Genomic DNA, 16,772 nt, shown 5'->3' with positions numbered 1-16,772 from the left:
CCCAGATATTTGTATAATTAAACGAGCAATTCTTGTTTATTTACTTCGTAAAGACGATGACGACACCACCAATGATGCCAGGGGCCCGTTTCTCAAAAGCTTATAACTTCTAATACAAGTGGAAGTCCCTTTCTAAAAAAAGTTGTCAAAAAGTGACCTCCGCTTGTATTACAAGTTACAAGCTTTTGAGAAACAGGCCCCAGATGATGAATAGTCGATTTCAGATAAATCGTTAATCGTTATATCTGTTGAATTAACAAGTCGCAAGTCAGATTAATCTTTCTTTATTTTCAATTAAGCACAGAATAGTACAGTATCCCAAGTTAGGTATCCAGTCGACAGAGACTCTTCACTCGCTCGGTGTTCGTACACACATCCAATATGTAAACCATACTACATAAAGCTCCATACATCGGATGTATCGACATACAACTAAAACTTAAAACTAAGATACATAATTTGTTCTAAACGGCGACTTTAACATATCAATAAAGTGTTCAACAATTCCTTTTATAATTAACAGTGATTTAAATGTCATTTGTCATGCGGTTAGTATGATACAGGAATATTTAGATATATTTCAAACTTAATTTGATTAAACGAACGAGAACAAAGTTCTAAAAAGATATACAATAATCTCAACATTTTATTAGAACCTATTAAACCGTATAAAAAGATAAATTGGAACTTGATCCATGCGTGTCACCATGTCGCACAAACAAATATAAAGTCAGACATTGGAATGTTAACTAATTACGCTTAAAATAGAGTTAATAGTACCAAAATACAGCTTAATAATAGTTAAATACTTAAAATAATACAAAACCCCGCGCGGGTTCGACAACGCAAAGCGCCCGTCACGCAACACATGGTAAAATGTAAATAATCGAAACCGGTAAATTACCGGTTATTAAAATTAACCGGTTAATAATCATTGGTTTGAATACCCTAGTAAAATATGAAAAGCAACGAATAAATGTACCTATCAACTACCTACCAATAAGCGAAAACGCGCCAAATATGGCTGACTTGCCAGCGTCAAGCGTCAGTCTAACAGCTGTTGAAATTACACTTCTAATAACGGAGTTGTACCACATTCATGCAGCTTGATATTTTTTATAATAATCAAAGAAATTAAACTTCAATTATAAAATCCATTGATACCAACGATAACATAGAAGTTTAACATTCTGGGCGGCAGTGGCAACACTTAGAAGAAATGGAATGCAGACAAAATATAATTTACTCTACATTTAAAAGGTACCTTATCATTACACCGCAAAATATTTGGCTCATTTTATAGTTTAATATTTCATCCGAATCTGCATAGTTTATTTTTGCTAAACATTTTGTTGGATTCACGATAGAAATAAAGCAATAACTGTTCTTGTAGGTTATGCCATATGTTTCTTGGTGTAACACTTGTTTAGTTAGGGGTTAGTTAAAATATGTTTTAGAATTCGGCATTCTAATCAGTTAAGGTAGTCGCCGAGCCAAGAGCGTGATCACTAGAATATCGGTGCAAAATGTCTAATAGATACTACGTTATTTAGAATAGTCCGTGGACACCGGCATACGCCCCAATAATTACCATATACGTAACCATATCATTATATAATAAGTCTTTCCTTCTACTTTAACAATAATTTGTTATAATATTTTTATAACCGATTGTATTTTTTAATATTTTTATTTTGTTAATGTACACGAGTTTGTATCAGTGCTCAATATTTATAATTACATATATAATATTTTATAAAATTCGTTGGCTACCTAAACGAGTGGTGTTAGCTATGAACGACAACGGAAGCTACGGTAGGGAATGGATACATTAATTTACAGTATAATAGGAATAAAGCGTGACTTATGTACACTCGGCTTACTACGGCAGGTAGCGATTACAGTCCATACACTCATATAGACAAGGTTTACATTCGATTGTTCTCTGAGAGGTGTTAACGATACAAGGATTTCTATACAGTACACGCCACGCGAGACTCCCCGCAAAGAATCGTAGCAAGACTCTAGCTTAAACTAGGCATCTAGGGAAAACACTAATATTGGAGAAGGGCTAAAATACGCGCCTGCATTTAAAGGGCGATATTTTTATCTACTTTTAATTCCTTACGTGCCATTCATTGAGCATTATCACCTGTCCCCATATAGATATATAACTACAATATATTATTGCTCAAGAAACATATATAGATGGTAGACACCGCGATGTAGCTCGGTGTTCGCGTACGCGAAGAGACATTAGAATAGTTTCAAAAATATTTATAACTATAAATATTTATACGTTTTGTATACATAGAGATAATTTTATGTACATAAGAAGCGTTTTTCAGCCCGAAGTGGCTTCGGGCTTAATTCGAAGTGATCTAAGATTTATTATAATATAATAGGAAAACTGTGTGACGCCACCCGCTGCTACCTGAATGTTGAAGGGTTATCTAGTTACAGACGTAGAATTCGAGCACCAACCACCAGAACAGTGTCTGTGTCAACTCCCATCAATTCCTTTCGAAGAGATGTAGAATTCAGATCTGTTTACTACGTTTAATATTTACATATATACAGTTAGCTCCAAAAATTAGACACATTTTAGATTATTTAGACAGATTTATACTTATTATTGTTTTTGGAGCTAAGTGCTTATGTAAACACATTCTATTTATACTCTTCGGGTCACGGAACCGCAAAAACATACTTTAAACTCTGAGGTAAACAAATAATCGTGAACACAAGTAATATCTAATCTAAAGCTTTACATTTTTATATAATTTTAGATAAATTCAGAAATCGTTTAAGTTATATTTTTTTCACTTCAGTCTGTAACAGCCAGTGATTTTAACATTAGACTTGAAGAAACGTCGCTTATCATGTTTTACAATTGACCTTACATTCGAACCGTATCATATAACAAGGCAAGCCTTTGTCCGCTGTACTCCCCTATTCTTCAAAATACAAATAAAGTCGATTCCAAGTTCTAACTTTGACCAGCTTAGCCTTAAGCATAGCCTTCGCCACACTTTAATGTGACGTTTGTATAATTTTTGTTTGGTATAACAATTGTCACTTTAACTTATTCATACCTTAATTTTGACTTGTTATTCAACAATGATTTATTTCAAAATTCACTTTCCATCGAGGCTTGCAACCGGTTAAAATAATTCTGTTATAATAATTTTAAGTACTAAACAATCACTTTTTGCAAATGCAAGGTGCCACGATTTTTCATCTAATGTAAATGGAAGCATGTCATTCCAGAGGCCCGTTTCTCAAAAGCTTGTAACTTGTAATACAAGCGGATGTCACTTTTTGACAGCTTTTATTAGAAAGGGACTTCCACGTGTATTACAAGTTACAAGCTTTTGAGAAACGGGCCACAGTACCAAAGATGCTTTAATAGGATAAGACATATAAAGTCTAAGCTAAAATTGTGCCTCCAAGTTTGACAGTTAAAGATGACTCATGACGCTGTACGGCGTCAAATTTTTTGTGGTAAGATTTGACAAAGAGAATAACCGCGTAATGTAGTCGAATTCAAGGCACGCATTTTAATAGACTATATACCTCTTCTACTATTAATAACTCTTTGCCGGTACTATTCAGAACCTTTTACAAGCAATTTACAACATTGAAATGTCAAATTCGAAGTCTGACCAAGCTAACTCTGCATGGCATTTGCAATGACTAACTGTGGTAAATGTCATCAGTCATTTGTGTGTTCGATACAAAGTTATCTTAGACAGTTACAATTTAAAATTGCAAGAAAAACTATAACGAAAACTAGAAACCGGTTAATTGGTATGTGTAACCGGTTAGTCGTGGCGGGGTCAGTTGATTTGCAGACCGAATAAAAAGCTACAACCAAAACTCGAAACCGGTTAATTGGTACGTGTAAACCGGTTAGTCGTGGCGTTGTCAGTTGAGCGGCAGATCGAACATGTGCTGCAGAAATAAAAAGCTAAAACCAAAACTCGAAACCGGTTAATTGGTACGTGTAACCGGTTAGTCGTGGCGGGGTTAGTTGAGTGGCAGACCTAATAAAAAGCTACAACCAAAACTCGAAACCGGTTAATTGGTAGGTGTAACCGGTTGGAGTCGTAACCGGTTAGTCGTGGCGGGGTCAGTTGAGCGGCAGACAGAACATGTGCTGCAGCAGCGTGGGCTTGCGCGGCGGCAGCGACGAGCACACCGAGTCGTAGTCCGACGAGGACGACTCGCCGTAACCGAACGCCTGACAACAAATAATAATAATATAATAATTGTACCTAGACTTGGCTCAAGAGATAACCGCCATGTGGGATGTTGATTCGACGATCATTGTCCCGATAGTTGTTTCAGCGAACGGTCTAATAGCGAAGAGTCTCGACCAACATCTTGAGAGACTCTCGCTAGGTGGTTGGATCAAGGGCCAGATGCAGAAGGCGGTGATCTTGGACACGGCGCGGATAGTCCGCCGGTTCCTCTCTCTGCGGCCCTGACCACCGGTAGCTTGGGCCCTGCCCCGCTGCCGGCGGCATTCTAGGTTAGGTTTTTTATAATGTGTTTATATGTATTTTTTATTGTTTTGTAAGTGTTTGTATATTTTACTTTTATATTCATATTATAAATAACCTAACGTAAGAGGAAAGATAAATAAAGGAATATAATAATAATAAATTGAGCCTATATACGTCCCACTGCTGGGCACAGGCCTCCTCTCATGCGCGAGAGGGCTCGGGCTATAGTCCCCACGCTAGCCCAATGCGGATTGGGGACTTCACATACACCTTTGAATTTCTTCGCAGATGTATGCAGGTTTCCTCACGATGTTTTCCTTCACCGAAAAGCTAGTGGTAAATATCAAATGATATTTCGTACATAAGTTCCGAATAACTCATTGGTACGAGCCAGGATTTGAACCTGCGACAACAAATAAATAAATATTATTCGCTAGGTGCACGACTGGTGCTGCCCTCATTTTGGCGGACTTTCTACGTTAAATCTTATGGAGTAAAATTAGTTCAAGCGGCTGCCGCTAGTACTAATGTCGGACATTCCATAAGATTACCTGTGTTTGTGACGATCAGCGCCACTTCCCCCTCCACCGACCTCGCACCTTGCCAATAGGACATTCTTACACAGATTGACTAAGTCCCACAGTAAGCTGAAGAAGGCTTGTGTTGTGGGTACTCAGACAACGATATATATAATATACTTACAAATACATAAATACATAGAAAACACCCAGGACTCGGGAACAAATATCTGTGCTGATCACACAAATAAATGCCCTTACCGGGATTCGAACCCAGGACCGCGGCTTCACAAGCAGGGTCACTACCCACTAGGCCAGACCAGTCGTCAAATATAACAATAAATATTATGGTCAATGTGGAGAAGACATATAAAATTAATTACTGGGAAGACCGTTATAGGGCAAGATCTCTACAAAAGTGTATACCCACTTTATGTATAATACCTATCTGGGAGACCGAGCAAAGCTCGGAAAACATATAAAATCTCAAAAATTAGCGTTTTCCCAGAGATAAAACCTAGCTAGATCAATGTTTCGCCCCCGAAAACCCCCATATACCAAATTTCATCGAAATCGTTAGAGCCGTTTCCGAGATCCCCGAAATACAGGGTGACATTTGAGTCGTGATCAGTAATATGTTTTTCTAACTCCATAAACAACTAGCAATTTAATGCCCCTACTCTTACTAAAATCAGACAAGATTTTTTTATTTTTTTGTTTATTTTTTGTAATTTATTTTACTTTTACAAGTGGCAATGTGGTATTTAAACAGCTTTGTAAGATATTTCAAATGAAAAATTAAGTAAATTTTATTTCTAACTGGGACAAATGACAAAATTGATGTCAATGACAGTTCCGATTCAAAGAGGCGATTCAATTTACTAATTTAAATATCTTAATAAGCCGTTGTAATATCCATAAAAGTAAAATAAATTACAAAAAATAAACAAAAAATAAAAAAATCTCGTCTGATTTTAGTAAGAGTAGGGGCATTAAATTGCTCGTTGTTTATGGAGTTAGAAAGACATATTTTATTTATTTTATTTATTTTATTCATAAAGTGGGTATGCACTTTTGCAGCTGCGTGTACGTCGCTCTGACACCAGTACTGGTATTAGGGCGGTGGGACGCTACAGGTTAAGACAGGTACCTACAAACCAAAACCGTATCAGCGTATTTGTACAATTGTACAGTCAACGTATTAAATACTCAATGGATGTGTTGTGAGCCTTATCTCTACAGTGGTAAGGTAGTATTTACCATGGCGGGGTCGTGGTAGGGGTGCAGCAGGCAAGCGTGGTGTCACACGCAGTCCTCGAGGGACATGAGGAGCGGGTTCACGTACTCGAGGCCTCGAACTCTGGTCGATGTGTTGTGAGCCTTATCTCTACAGTGTAAGGTAGTATTTACCATGGCGGGATCGTGGTAGGGGTGCAGCAGGCAAGCGTGGTGTCACACGCAGTCCTCGAGGGACATGAGGAGCGGGTTCACGTATTCGAAGCCTTCGAACTCTGATTGGTCGATGTCCGCGATCACGTTGCTGTGAACATAACAATTGTGTGCGTTAAGCTTTGGATTCCTCCGAAAACGGTGCCGTCATATAACGGCCGTCATATAGCGGCCGCAAAAGACGGCCGTCTTTACGGTGGCGACATGTGGAAAGTACCACGGCGTCGTAACACACCGTCAGCCACCAAGGTCAAAGCGGCAAATTTGAAAAATGTAGGCGCGGTGGGGTAACGTCCCATAGAAAATTTGAATTTCGCGCCTTTTCCTACTGACAAGATTTGCTTGATCATCTATAATTTACTTGGAGGATGAAATATCATCAGAAGAGGAAAATAATCGTAGTACGGAATCATTTATTCAAGTCTCGTGTCATTTATTCAAAATGGCGTCACCGCTATCTAATAAAACGTTCACGAAACTATCGACAAGGTCATGACGGCCGTCATCTTACGTTACGTTGACAGTCAACGTAACGTAACACCGTCTAGGAAACCGCGCCATCTTGTTTACATAGACAACGTTCTAGTGACGTCAGTCAACGCTATATAGCGGCCGTAATATCACGGCACCGTTTTCGGAGGAATCCAAAGCTAGTCAATCACATTTGAACAATAATAATATAGTCAGAAAAAGAAAACTGTTCTTGGTCAAGCAAATCTTGTAGAAAAAGGCGGCAAGTTTGAAAAGTCGCGGGTTAGCAAAACTACGTTTGAATCGTTCGAAAATCGCGTGTCTTTTATATCTTATCTGTGGAACTGTTTTGTTTACATTTTCATCGTTGTTCGAAGTACATTGCTGCTTTTTGTTCGTTTCCTTGGGATAGTAGGGATACCATACTTTAGTTTGCTTAATTTACATTGCTACTGACATTTCCTGCTTGACAGACTATAACCGTAATTCGGATAACAATGAAGATTTCTAAAAGTTGGGCATGAATATTTTGGTTGTCTCCATGGTGTGTATACTTTATTGAGGTTGAGAGATCAGCATAAGCTTTAGGGAGTCGAACTTATTTCAATGCTATACTCTGCCTAGTCAAGATAAATTAGTTCTTAGTGTCTTATGAGATGACATTTGATGGTGAACATGGTATAATAATATACTCCGCCTGGTACTCTCTTCCGAGATTCGCGAATGACCTAACTGTCACTTGCCTACGTCATCATGCTGTTTACAGGTTCTCAAACTTTAAAATGTGGGAGAATTTTAACCAACGGTGAAAATTATTTTAACGGCATTAATTTTAAGTTATTCATGTAGAAACATAGTAAAATAAAACAAATCTATACTGCCCTTTTCACCCCTACTCTTACAGTTCCGAATAGAACAGCCAACCATTTTCGTAACAAAACATTAATTACCAAGCTTACGACGTGAAAAGTTTGGAAAACACTGCGACTGCTGACACTGAGCGAGAAGGAAATAACAATTAACACGCGTTCGACAAGGATGACGGTCAGGGACAAAATGGCGGATTGTCAAATGTGACAGCGCTATCCTGTGTTGCCAGTAGTGTAAACAGAATTACCCGAACGTCTGAAATTTCTTTCGTGAATCGGAAGATATTGCTAACGAATAATTAAAAATGACGTGTTATTGTAAAATTTAAGATAAAATACAAATAAATGAAAATTATAAAATTATAAAGAAATATTTTAACTTATTAACCATAGATATAATGTACCCATGTAACATGTTATGTTGAAATAAAGTGGCAATGTTATTGTGACGTAGGCAAGTGACACTCTGGGAAGAGAAGACCATGTTTTATTAGACCATGATGGTGAATGACGCGAGCAGGAAAGGTTGAGCTTTGTAGTACTAGTAATAACCGGAATACGTTTAACCGGTTAACTACGATCGTCAATATAAACCGGTTAATATTGTGCTAGAAAGTATGTTACTTGTCGTTTTAGTTTTTTTTACTAAGTTATTTTTATACGGCAATTAATTAAGAAGTAAAGTAGTCTACGTGTGTATTCCTTTATAAGCGGGTCCAAATAGAACGAGCGGCCTCGAGAGGAAATTGCCGCGCGAAGCAGCTCGGTCGGTGGAGACGTGTCTCATGCGAGGCAATGCGGCAGAGGCACGTCTACATAGACCGAGCTGCTAATGCTGCTATTTCCTCTTGAGGCGGCTCGTTCGGAAATTGTCGCGCGAAGCAGCTTGGTGAGTGGAGACGTGCCTCGCCCGAGGTAATGTGGCCGAGACACGTCTACATAGACCGAGCTGCTAATGCTGCTATTTCCTCTTGAGGCGGCTCGTTCGGAAATTGCCGCGCGAAGCAGCTCGGTAGATGGAGACGTGTCTCGGGTGAGGCAATGCGGCCGAGGCACCTCTACATAGACCGAGCTGCTAATGCTGCTATTTCCTCTTGAGGCGGCTCGCTCGGAAATTGCCGCGCGAAGCAGCTCGGTAGATGGAGACGTGTCTCGGGTGAGGCAATGCGGCCGAGGCACGTCTACATAGACCGAGCTGCTAATGCTGCTATTTCCTCTTGAGGCGGCTCGTTCGGAAATTGCCGCGCGAAGCAACTCGGTCTTACGGAGACGAGTCTCGGGTGAGGCAATGCGGCCGAGGCACCTCTACATAGACCGAGCTGCTAATGCTGCTATTTACTCGCGTGGCGGCTCGTTCGGAAATTGCCGCGCAACGCAGCTCGGTCGGTGGAGACGAGTCTCGGGTGAGGCAATGCGGCCGAGGCACCTCTACATAGACCGAGCTGCTAATGCTGCTATTTACTCGCGTGGCGGCTCGCTCGGAAATTGCCGCGCGAAGCTCGGCCAGTGGAGATGTGTCTCGGGTGAGGCAATGCGGCCGAGGCACGTCTACAAAGACCGAGCTGTCTCGCTCGGAAATTGCCTCGTGAGACCGCTCGTTCTGTGTGGACCCGCGTGTTCATGTAGTACTGACTCGTTGTCGGGCGTGAGGTGCACGGGCTCGTCGGTGAACTCTGGCGGGAAGTTGGCGAGGTCACGCTCGCCTTCCAGCCGCGGCTTGAACGGCGGCACCACCTGCTTCTGCTCCAGCTGAAACACAAACATTATTGGCGTTATTCATAAACGGCTGCTAACTATCAGTTGCTGATCGTCGTTTGCTCTATCTGTCGTTATGTCTTAGAGAGGGACAAACGATAATCAGCTGATTAACTTAATTAGCAGACTTTTATGAATAACGCCGTTAGATACGAATCTATTACTCTGCTGAGGTTATTTTGTATGGACCGTTAAAAAATTAAGAACTGAACATGCCGAGCATAATATGCCTTCGTCAGACGTATTAAGGTTTTATCTTTTTTATAAGGTTTTGTCTTCAATACTTCTGGCCAAGGCTGTCGTCTACGTCACTGGCGGGTGGGGTCTGGCCACCATTATTTGACGTATAATGGCGATAACCCACCACTTTATAGTTAACTACAATCAAGATAATACCTTATTTATTATAATCCTCAATCGAGAGAAATTACCATTTCTTTATCTATGTGTTTGGGCAGCTGAAGTCCACGAGGTTTCATTATACATACTATTAGGTCTCCCTTAACCACTTTACGAATCTTAGCCCCGTGTAAACTTGGACACAAAATCTGATGCCCTCTTGCGGTCCACGTGCGTTATATCCACGGACAGACCATGTACTTTAGCACATTCAGTGCCGAAACCCCGACTATCGGGTATTTTATGATTTCGTTCCCAGGACGGACGACCTGATAGTCAGGATCGTGGTACTACTATAAAGTACTTTTCTCAAAAATGGACGGCAAAGTCGACGTTGCCGGTTAAAAAATAGGTCACGAAGTGCGTAGTTTATGGTCATTCAAAAAATTAAAAAGTTAAAAACATTGCAGTCTCGATTTCGGGACTACAATGTTGCATACAAATTCCATTATTTAACGAGTTCCAAACTTTTTAAAACTTTAAATGGCCATATCAAATGAAGGCATAGGTCCATTAAACAGCCAAACAGATGATCAGCACTTATTATTATAATGTTGGTACCGCGACTATTTAGGTGTCTCAAATACGTTGGCGTATTTTTTTTTAATTGCGGCAAGCAAATCTTTTTAATGGTTTTACCTTTTTTTGTGAAAATTAGAACGTTGCTTCTGTAAAATATTTATATTTCTTGCACCATTTTTGAGAAAAGCACTATATATGACTCGGCTGGAAGGCTACTTGCTGGCTTCGGATTCAATTAAACGGACTTCCAAGGTCGTCCGTTTAAAATGAATCCTCAGCCTGCAAGTAGCTACTTCCGAACCTCGACAATAATGTACTATTATATAAATGAAGAAATTTTTGTGGCCTGGCGCGGATGTCTTGTTTGGCTGGGTGGCAATGAATGTGTTAAGAGCCAACAGGAGCTAAGATTTAAATATTTTAGGTAAATATACCCGTCTCGCTAATGGAAGCGGCTCCTAAAACTAATGCGACAAGGACAAGGCGAAAAATCCTGCGTAAAAATCTCAAAAATCGAGGTTTTGTACTCGACTGTTTCCTCCACCAAAACTTAACCAATCGTAACCAAATCTGGAAATCTAAATGATTATGACATTATCTGTGTCGGACCGTTTTGCTTTTTTGACTAATTGATATCAGTTTGGAATAGCACGCCTCTCATTGCGGCATAGTCAATTAGGCCATTTTGGCCATTTTTGAAGGGCTCTAGCGGCTTAAAAAGCAAAAATATCAAAAAAAGCAAAACGGTCCGACACAGATATTGACAATATTAATCTGTGTTGAAAAAATAATTGCTCCAGTTTCAAAACCCACGGAGGAAACAGTCGAGTACGTTTGTATGGAGAAATGACCACTCCTGTTGGCTCTTAAACGCTGCTTACCATCTCCCACTCGATGCTCTTGAAGAAGGGATGCTGCACGATGTCCATGAAGCCGCTCTCGCCGCAGCCGAGCCGCTCCGAGGGGCTCTTGTTGAGGAAGCCCTTCAGGACCGACGCGGCCTTCACGGACAGCGAGCGGGGGATACGGATCGTCTTCTCTAGGATCACCTGGAACACAGAGATGTGATTTATTTGAAATACTTCTATTTAAAATGCAAATACAAAATGCAAAATACCTATTTTGTATTTTGCATTTAAATGCCTTTTAGTAAAAAACATTTTGTATTTTATTTGAAATACTTTTCGAGATGTATTTTGCATTTTTAATATTCATTTCAAAATGCAAAATACTTTGTGATTAAGTTTAGCCAACATTACCAGTCAAACAAAATGAAATGAACGAATGACGCTTGTATTGCCGAATTTGACCGATAGAGGCGTCTGCTAGCCATGCGCGCCCTTTTTTTAGGGTTCCGTACCCAAAGGGTAAAAACGGGACCCTATTACTAAGACTCCGCTGTCCGTCCGTCCGTCCGTCTGTCACCAGGCTGTATCTCACGAACCGTGTTAGCTAGACAGTTGAAATCTTCACAGATGATGTATTTCTGTTGCCGCTATAACAACAAATACTAAAAACAGAATAAAATCAAGATTTAAGTGGGGCTCCCATACAACAAACGTGATTTTTGACCGAAGTTAAGCAACGTCGGGCGGGGTCAGTACTTGGATGGGTGACCGTTTTTTTGCTTGTTTTGCTCTATTTTTTGTTGATGGTGCGGAACCCTCCGTGCGCGAGTCCGACTCGCACTTGGCCGGTTTTTCTTTGGTCAGAGTGCGCGCCTTATAGCCGTTTAGATTCGCGGCTCGGCTCGCGGCGCGTCTCGTGGCTCGCCTCGACACACTCGCATTCGGCTTGTCATTCGGTTATAAACCTTATGCCGTGCCGTTAGTGTTTAAATTATATTAGCTCGATGAGCTTGCGAGCCACGAGAGTCTAAACTGGCTATTATGTCTGACTAGTGTCAATGTGAAACGAAAATGACGAACATTATCTATTCTATGGCTATTCTCATGATAAATACCTAAAATAAATAAAAATATCTGAGATTTGGTCAAAAGGTATTTTATTTTGAAAAAGTATTTTGAAAATACCTATTTTGCATTTAGCATTTAAAATACAAAACGCAAAACTATTTGGTATTTTGCATTTGAAATAGTAAATCTGAAAAGTATTTTGCATTTTGTATTTAAATGCTTTTTTTAAACCATTTTGTACATCTCTGCAGTGGAACATATCAATTGCTATGCTACTGCAATTCAGTGTGGGGAGGGGCGGCAAAGACGCACCTCATTACTTTAGAAAGAGCTCAACGGTCTCTTCTCAAAGTTATTTACCGGAAACCATCACGATACAGTACTAAAGAACTATACACGCTTGCCAATGTTCTCTCGGTTCGCCAATTGTGTCTTAGAAAAATCATGTACAATTATGGAAAACTGCATGACAAGATTTTTGAAGCAGACACAAGACGCCGTCAGCGCTGGAAAACCACAAAAACGCGTACAAAATTTGCCCAAAGATTTCACCCCTTCATTTCAGCTCTAGTAATGAAATCATTCTGCAAACTACATCCCATAAAGAGACCTCCTAGCAAACGGTATTTAACTAATTGGCTTACTCAACTAGATTACCACGACACTGAACTCCTCCTAAACGTGTTAAAATAATTAATTAAATATTTACAATACTTACATAGATATACATTTTATAATAATAACATTGAAATAATACTTCCTTATCATAAATATACACACTAACACACACACACACACACACACAGTGTAACTCTGTACAATTTGTACCTACCAATATATAGATTAAGAAACTAGTATAAGTAACGAAACTGGGTCCTGTAACACAGGGTTTCCTAGATCAGGACACAGGGACGTGATTTATTGTATGTCTAAATTTATACAATAAACTTTTTTTCATTAATTAAAACGTTGATGTTATGTATTAGTGTCCACGATTCCTATCTTGCAACCCGACTAGGCTACCTAAACTAGTAGATTGTTAAGGATGAGTGGGTTAAATAATAAGAAAGACTTATTGAAGCCTCGAAACTCTATTGTGTTATCAATCTATGACTCCCATCTTTCAAGTGGACATGGACATATCCAACTCGAGGGTAGGTTGAAAGACTAGATTTAGCCAATCGGACGTATTTGTATAGGGTAAAAAATAAGAAGCAACTCATTAGTTGACTTGACGATCCTTATTAATTTGGCTTTCCCAAATTAACCAATTTGTCGAATGCAGACGCACTAACATTACTTGTCAGGTTGTCAGTATTCTGGTATCAGAATTTCGTCAGTCATGACACTGTCTCTCTCATAAATACAGTCCAATCGTAAGCTCTGTGCATTTTTCAGATGTGCATCACATTGCGCGTTATCGAAGGTACTCCTTTTAGCGAACATCTCATACGTCAACACCCTAGAGCCACCAGGGTCAACAGTCTCACCTGGAAGAGGTAGTCCTCAGTGTTCTGGTCGGGGTTGTCGGCGGCCTGCGCGATGTCGAAGGGGCTCCTTCCAGCTAACATCTCGTACGTCACTACGTCACCACCCCTAGAGCCACCAGGGTCAACAGTCTCACCTGGAAGAGGTAGTCCTCAGTGTTCTGGTCGGGGTTGTCGGCCTGCGCGATATAAGGGGCTCCTTCCACCTAGCATCTCGTACGTCACTACGTCAGCACCCCTAGAGCCACCAGGGTCAACAGTCTCACTTGGAAGAGGTAGTCTTCAGTGTTCTGGTCGGGGTTGTCGGCCTGCGCGATGTCGAAGGGGCTCCTTCCAGCTAACATCTCGTACGTCACTACGTCATACCCCTAGAGCCAATAGGGTCAACAGTCTCACCTGGAAGAGGTAGTCCTCAGTGTTCTGGTCGGGGTTGTCGGCCTGCGCGATATCGAAGGGACTCCTTCCAGCTAACAACTCGTACATCACCACCCCTAGAGCCACCAGGGTCACAGTCTCACCTGGAAGAGGTAGTCCTCAGTGTTCTGGTCGGGGTTGTCGGCGGCCTGCGCGATGTCGAAGGGGCTCCTTCCAGCTAACATCTCGTACGTCACTACGTCATACCCCTAGAGCCAATAGGGTCAACAGTCTCACCTGGAAGAGATAGTCCTCAGTGTTCTGGTCGGGGTTGTCGGCGGCCTGCGCGATGTCGAAGGGGCTCCTTCCAGCTAACATCTGGTACGTCAGCACCCCTAGAGCCACCAGGGCCAAGAGTCTCACCTGGAAGAGGTAGTCCTCGGTGTTCTGGTCGGGGTTGTCGGCCTGCGCGATGTCGAAGGGGCTCCTTCCAGCTAACATCTCGTACGTCAGCACCCCTAGAGCCACCAGGGTCAACAGTCTCACCTGGAAGAGGTAGTCCTCAGTGTTCTGGTCGGGGTTGTCGGCGGCCTGCGCGATGTCGAAGGGGCTCCTTCCAGCTAGCATCTCGTAGGTGAGGACCCCTAGGGCCCACCAGTCGACGCTAAAGCCATACTCCTCGCCGCGCAGGATCTCCGGCGCGATGTAGTTGGGCGTCCCGCAGAAGGTGGACGTCGTGTCGCCAGGGCGGACACCCTCCTGGCATTTTATATAAACGGTTAATAAAAGGCTACTCTAATTGTTTTGGAAGGGCTAGGTTGGGTTGGTGATACTTACCGGTCGCTTTTGAATGAAGGAAAATATCGTAAGTACCAGATCAGATAGCAGTCGCTAAAATTTTGCCTCAAGTTGCTAAAGCGAATCTATCAACGAGGAACAGGCTACAATAAAGAGTAAGAAAAACAGTTTTAACTAGGGCTTGCACGACGGATCTGAAATGTATGGGAAGATCCGCGGATCCGGATAATTTCATACATTTCGGATCCGGATTGCAAACCCTAGTTTTAACCAGAAAACAAGTCAACAGAATTCTAGGGATTTCATGTACGTTTCTCAAAGACATTGCGATATCAGCTCGGCCGCGGTAAGATGACTTCAGGATGTTTCTAGTGACAGATAGATTAAAAGATATATGTATATAATAAAGTCTGACCTTGCACATGCCGTAGTCGGTGAGCTTGATGTGTCCCTCGTGGTCGAGCAGCACGTTGTCCAGCTTCAGGTCGCGGTAGATGACCCCGCGCTCGTGCAGGAAGTGTAACGCGAGCGAGATCTCGGCGGCGTAGAACCGCGCGTGCTCCTCGGGCAGCCGCCGCTGCCGCTGCATGTGGAACCTGGAACGAGACCATTTCTGTCACTGCCACTGACAGCAGTCAAGACATTGACATTATTGACACCGATTTTATATATTATATTATAGTCCTCATCGATTTCGATGACGGCGACCTCAGTAATTATGGATTACGCCTATTATGGGCTCGCATGTGACTGGCCAGGCCGAACTTGGTCTCAAAGACACCGATTTTAGTAAGGCTTTCGACTGAGTTTGTCAGATGTAAGTATTCTTCGAGTGGCACATAAAACGCCTACAGAAATGTATTGAGTTAAGAGATTCGTTGGGAATCAAACCGTAAAGAACTTATATTAGATCGCCGATGAACAGTCTGCTTGGAGTTAGGAAGTAGGAATACAGACCCACAAGGAATAGACTGTTTGAGGCCGTTACAACATGTGCTTCAGTGTACTCACATTAGATCTCCGCCGCGCACAAACTCGATGACGAAGAACAGTCTACTAGGAGTCTGGAAGCAGGAGTGCAGCCCCACGAGGAACATGGTTGGAGGCAGTCTCGAACACGTGCTTCAGTGTACTCACATTAGATCTCCTCCGCTCGAACACGTGCTTCAGTGTACTCACATAAGATCTCCGCCGCGCACAAACTCGATGACGAAGAACAGTCTACTAGGAGTCTGGAAGCAGGAGTGCAGCCCCACGAGGAACGGGTGGTTGGAGGCAGTCTCGAACACGTGCTTCTCGGTCTGCACCCAGTCGATGTCCTCGTCGTCCGTGACAAGGGCCTTCTTGATCACCTTCATCGCGTACACGCGTTTCGTCCGCTTCAGTTCTACCATCAGCACCTGGGGAATGTACATTTTGGATTTCATGTCTAAGATGTAAAGAAACTAACACTGTCGCGAACATTTTCTACCAGGACGAGTTGGCTTAAAGTAAATTAAAAATATGAGACGAAACAATTTCAACTACTGACCTTGACCTGTATGCTACCTCTAAAATTTTTGATAATCCATTGATCAACATCGCATCAAACTTCTAGTCCGCACTGGAGTTTTTTTTGAAACGTGCAGAGCGTATTATAATTTTCGACTAAACATTTATATAATGAAGACTGGACCATCGATTGCTTGAATTATTCATATTTTAGTTAAACGTAAAGTACCTACGG

General features: G+C 41.6%; 1 protein-coding gene across 1 annotated transcript in view; it reads right to left on the bottom strand.

Annotated features, from left to right (window-relative positions):
* Positions 1-6,434: 6,434 nt before the first annotated feature.
* LOC134654187 (atypical protein kinase C) overlaps positions 6,435-16,772 on the bottom strand; it is a 193,006-nt gene continuing 182,668 nt past the window's right edge. The window contains exons 7-12 of the mRNA XM_063509639.1: positions 16,226-16,446; positions 15,462-15,642; positions 14,795-15,007; positions 11,373-11,540; positions 9,449-9,564; positions 6,435-6,566 (exon numbers count right to left, since the gene is read on the bottom strand). Of these exons, the coding sequence (XP_063365709.1) occupies positions 6,479-6,566; positions 9,449-9,564; positions 11,373-11,540; positions 14,795-15,007; positions 15,462-15,642; positions 16,226-16,446 (987 nt within the window). The 3' untranslated portion in view covers positions 6,435-6,478. The remainder of the gene's footprint in view (positions 6,567-9,448; positions 9,565-11,372; positions 11,541-14,794; positions 15,008-15,461; positions 15,643-16,225; positions 16,447-16,772) is intronic.

This window comes from Cydia amplana, chromosome 14, assembly GCF_948474715.1.
Source record: "Cydia amplana chromosome 14, ilCydAmpl1.1, whole genome shotgun sequence".
Classification (NCBI taxonomy): domain Eukaryota; kingdom Metazoa; phylum Arthropoda; class Insecta; order Lepidoptera; family Tortricidae; genus Cydia; species Cydia amplana.
This window is presented reverse-complemented; position numbering and strand designations above follow the sequence as displayed.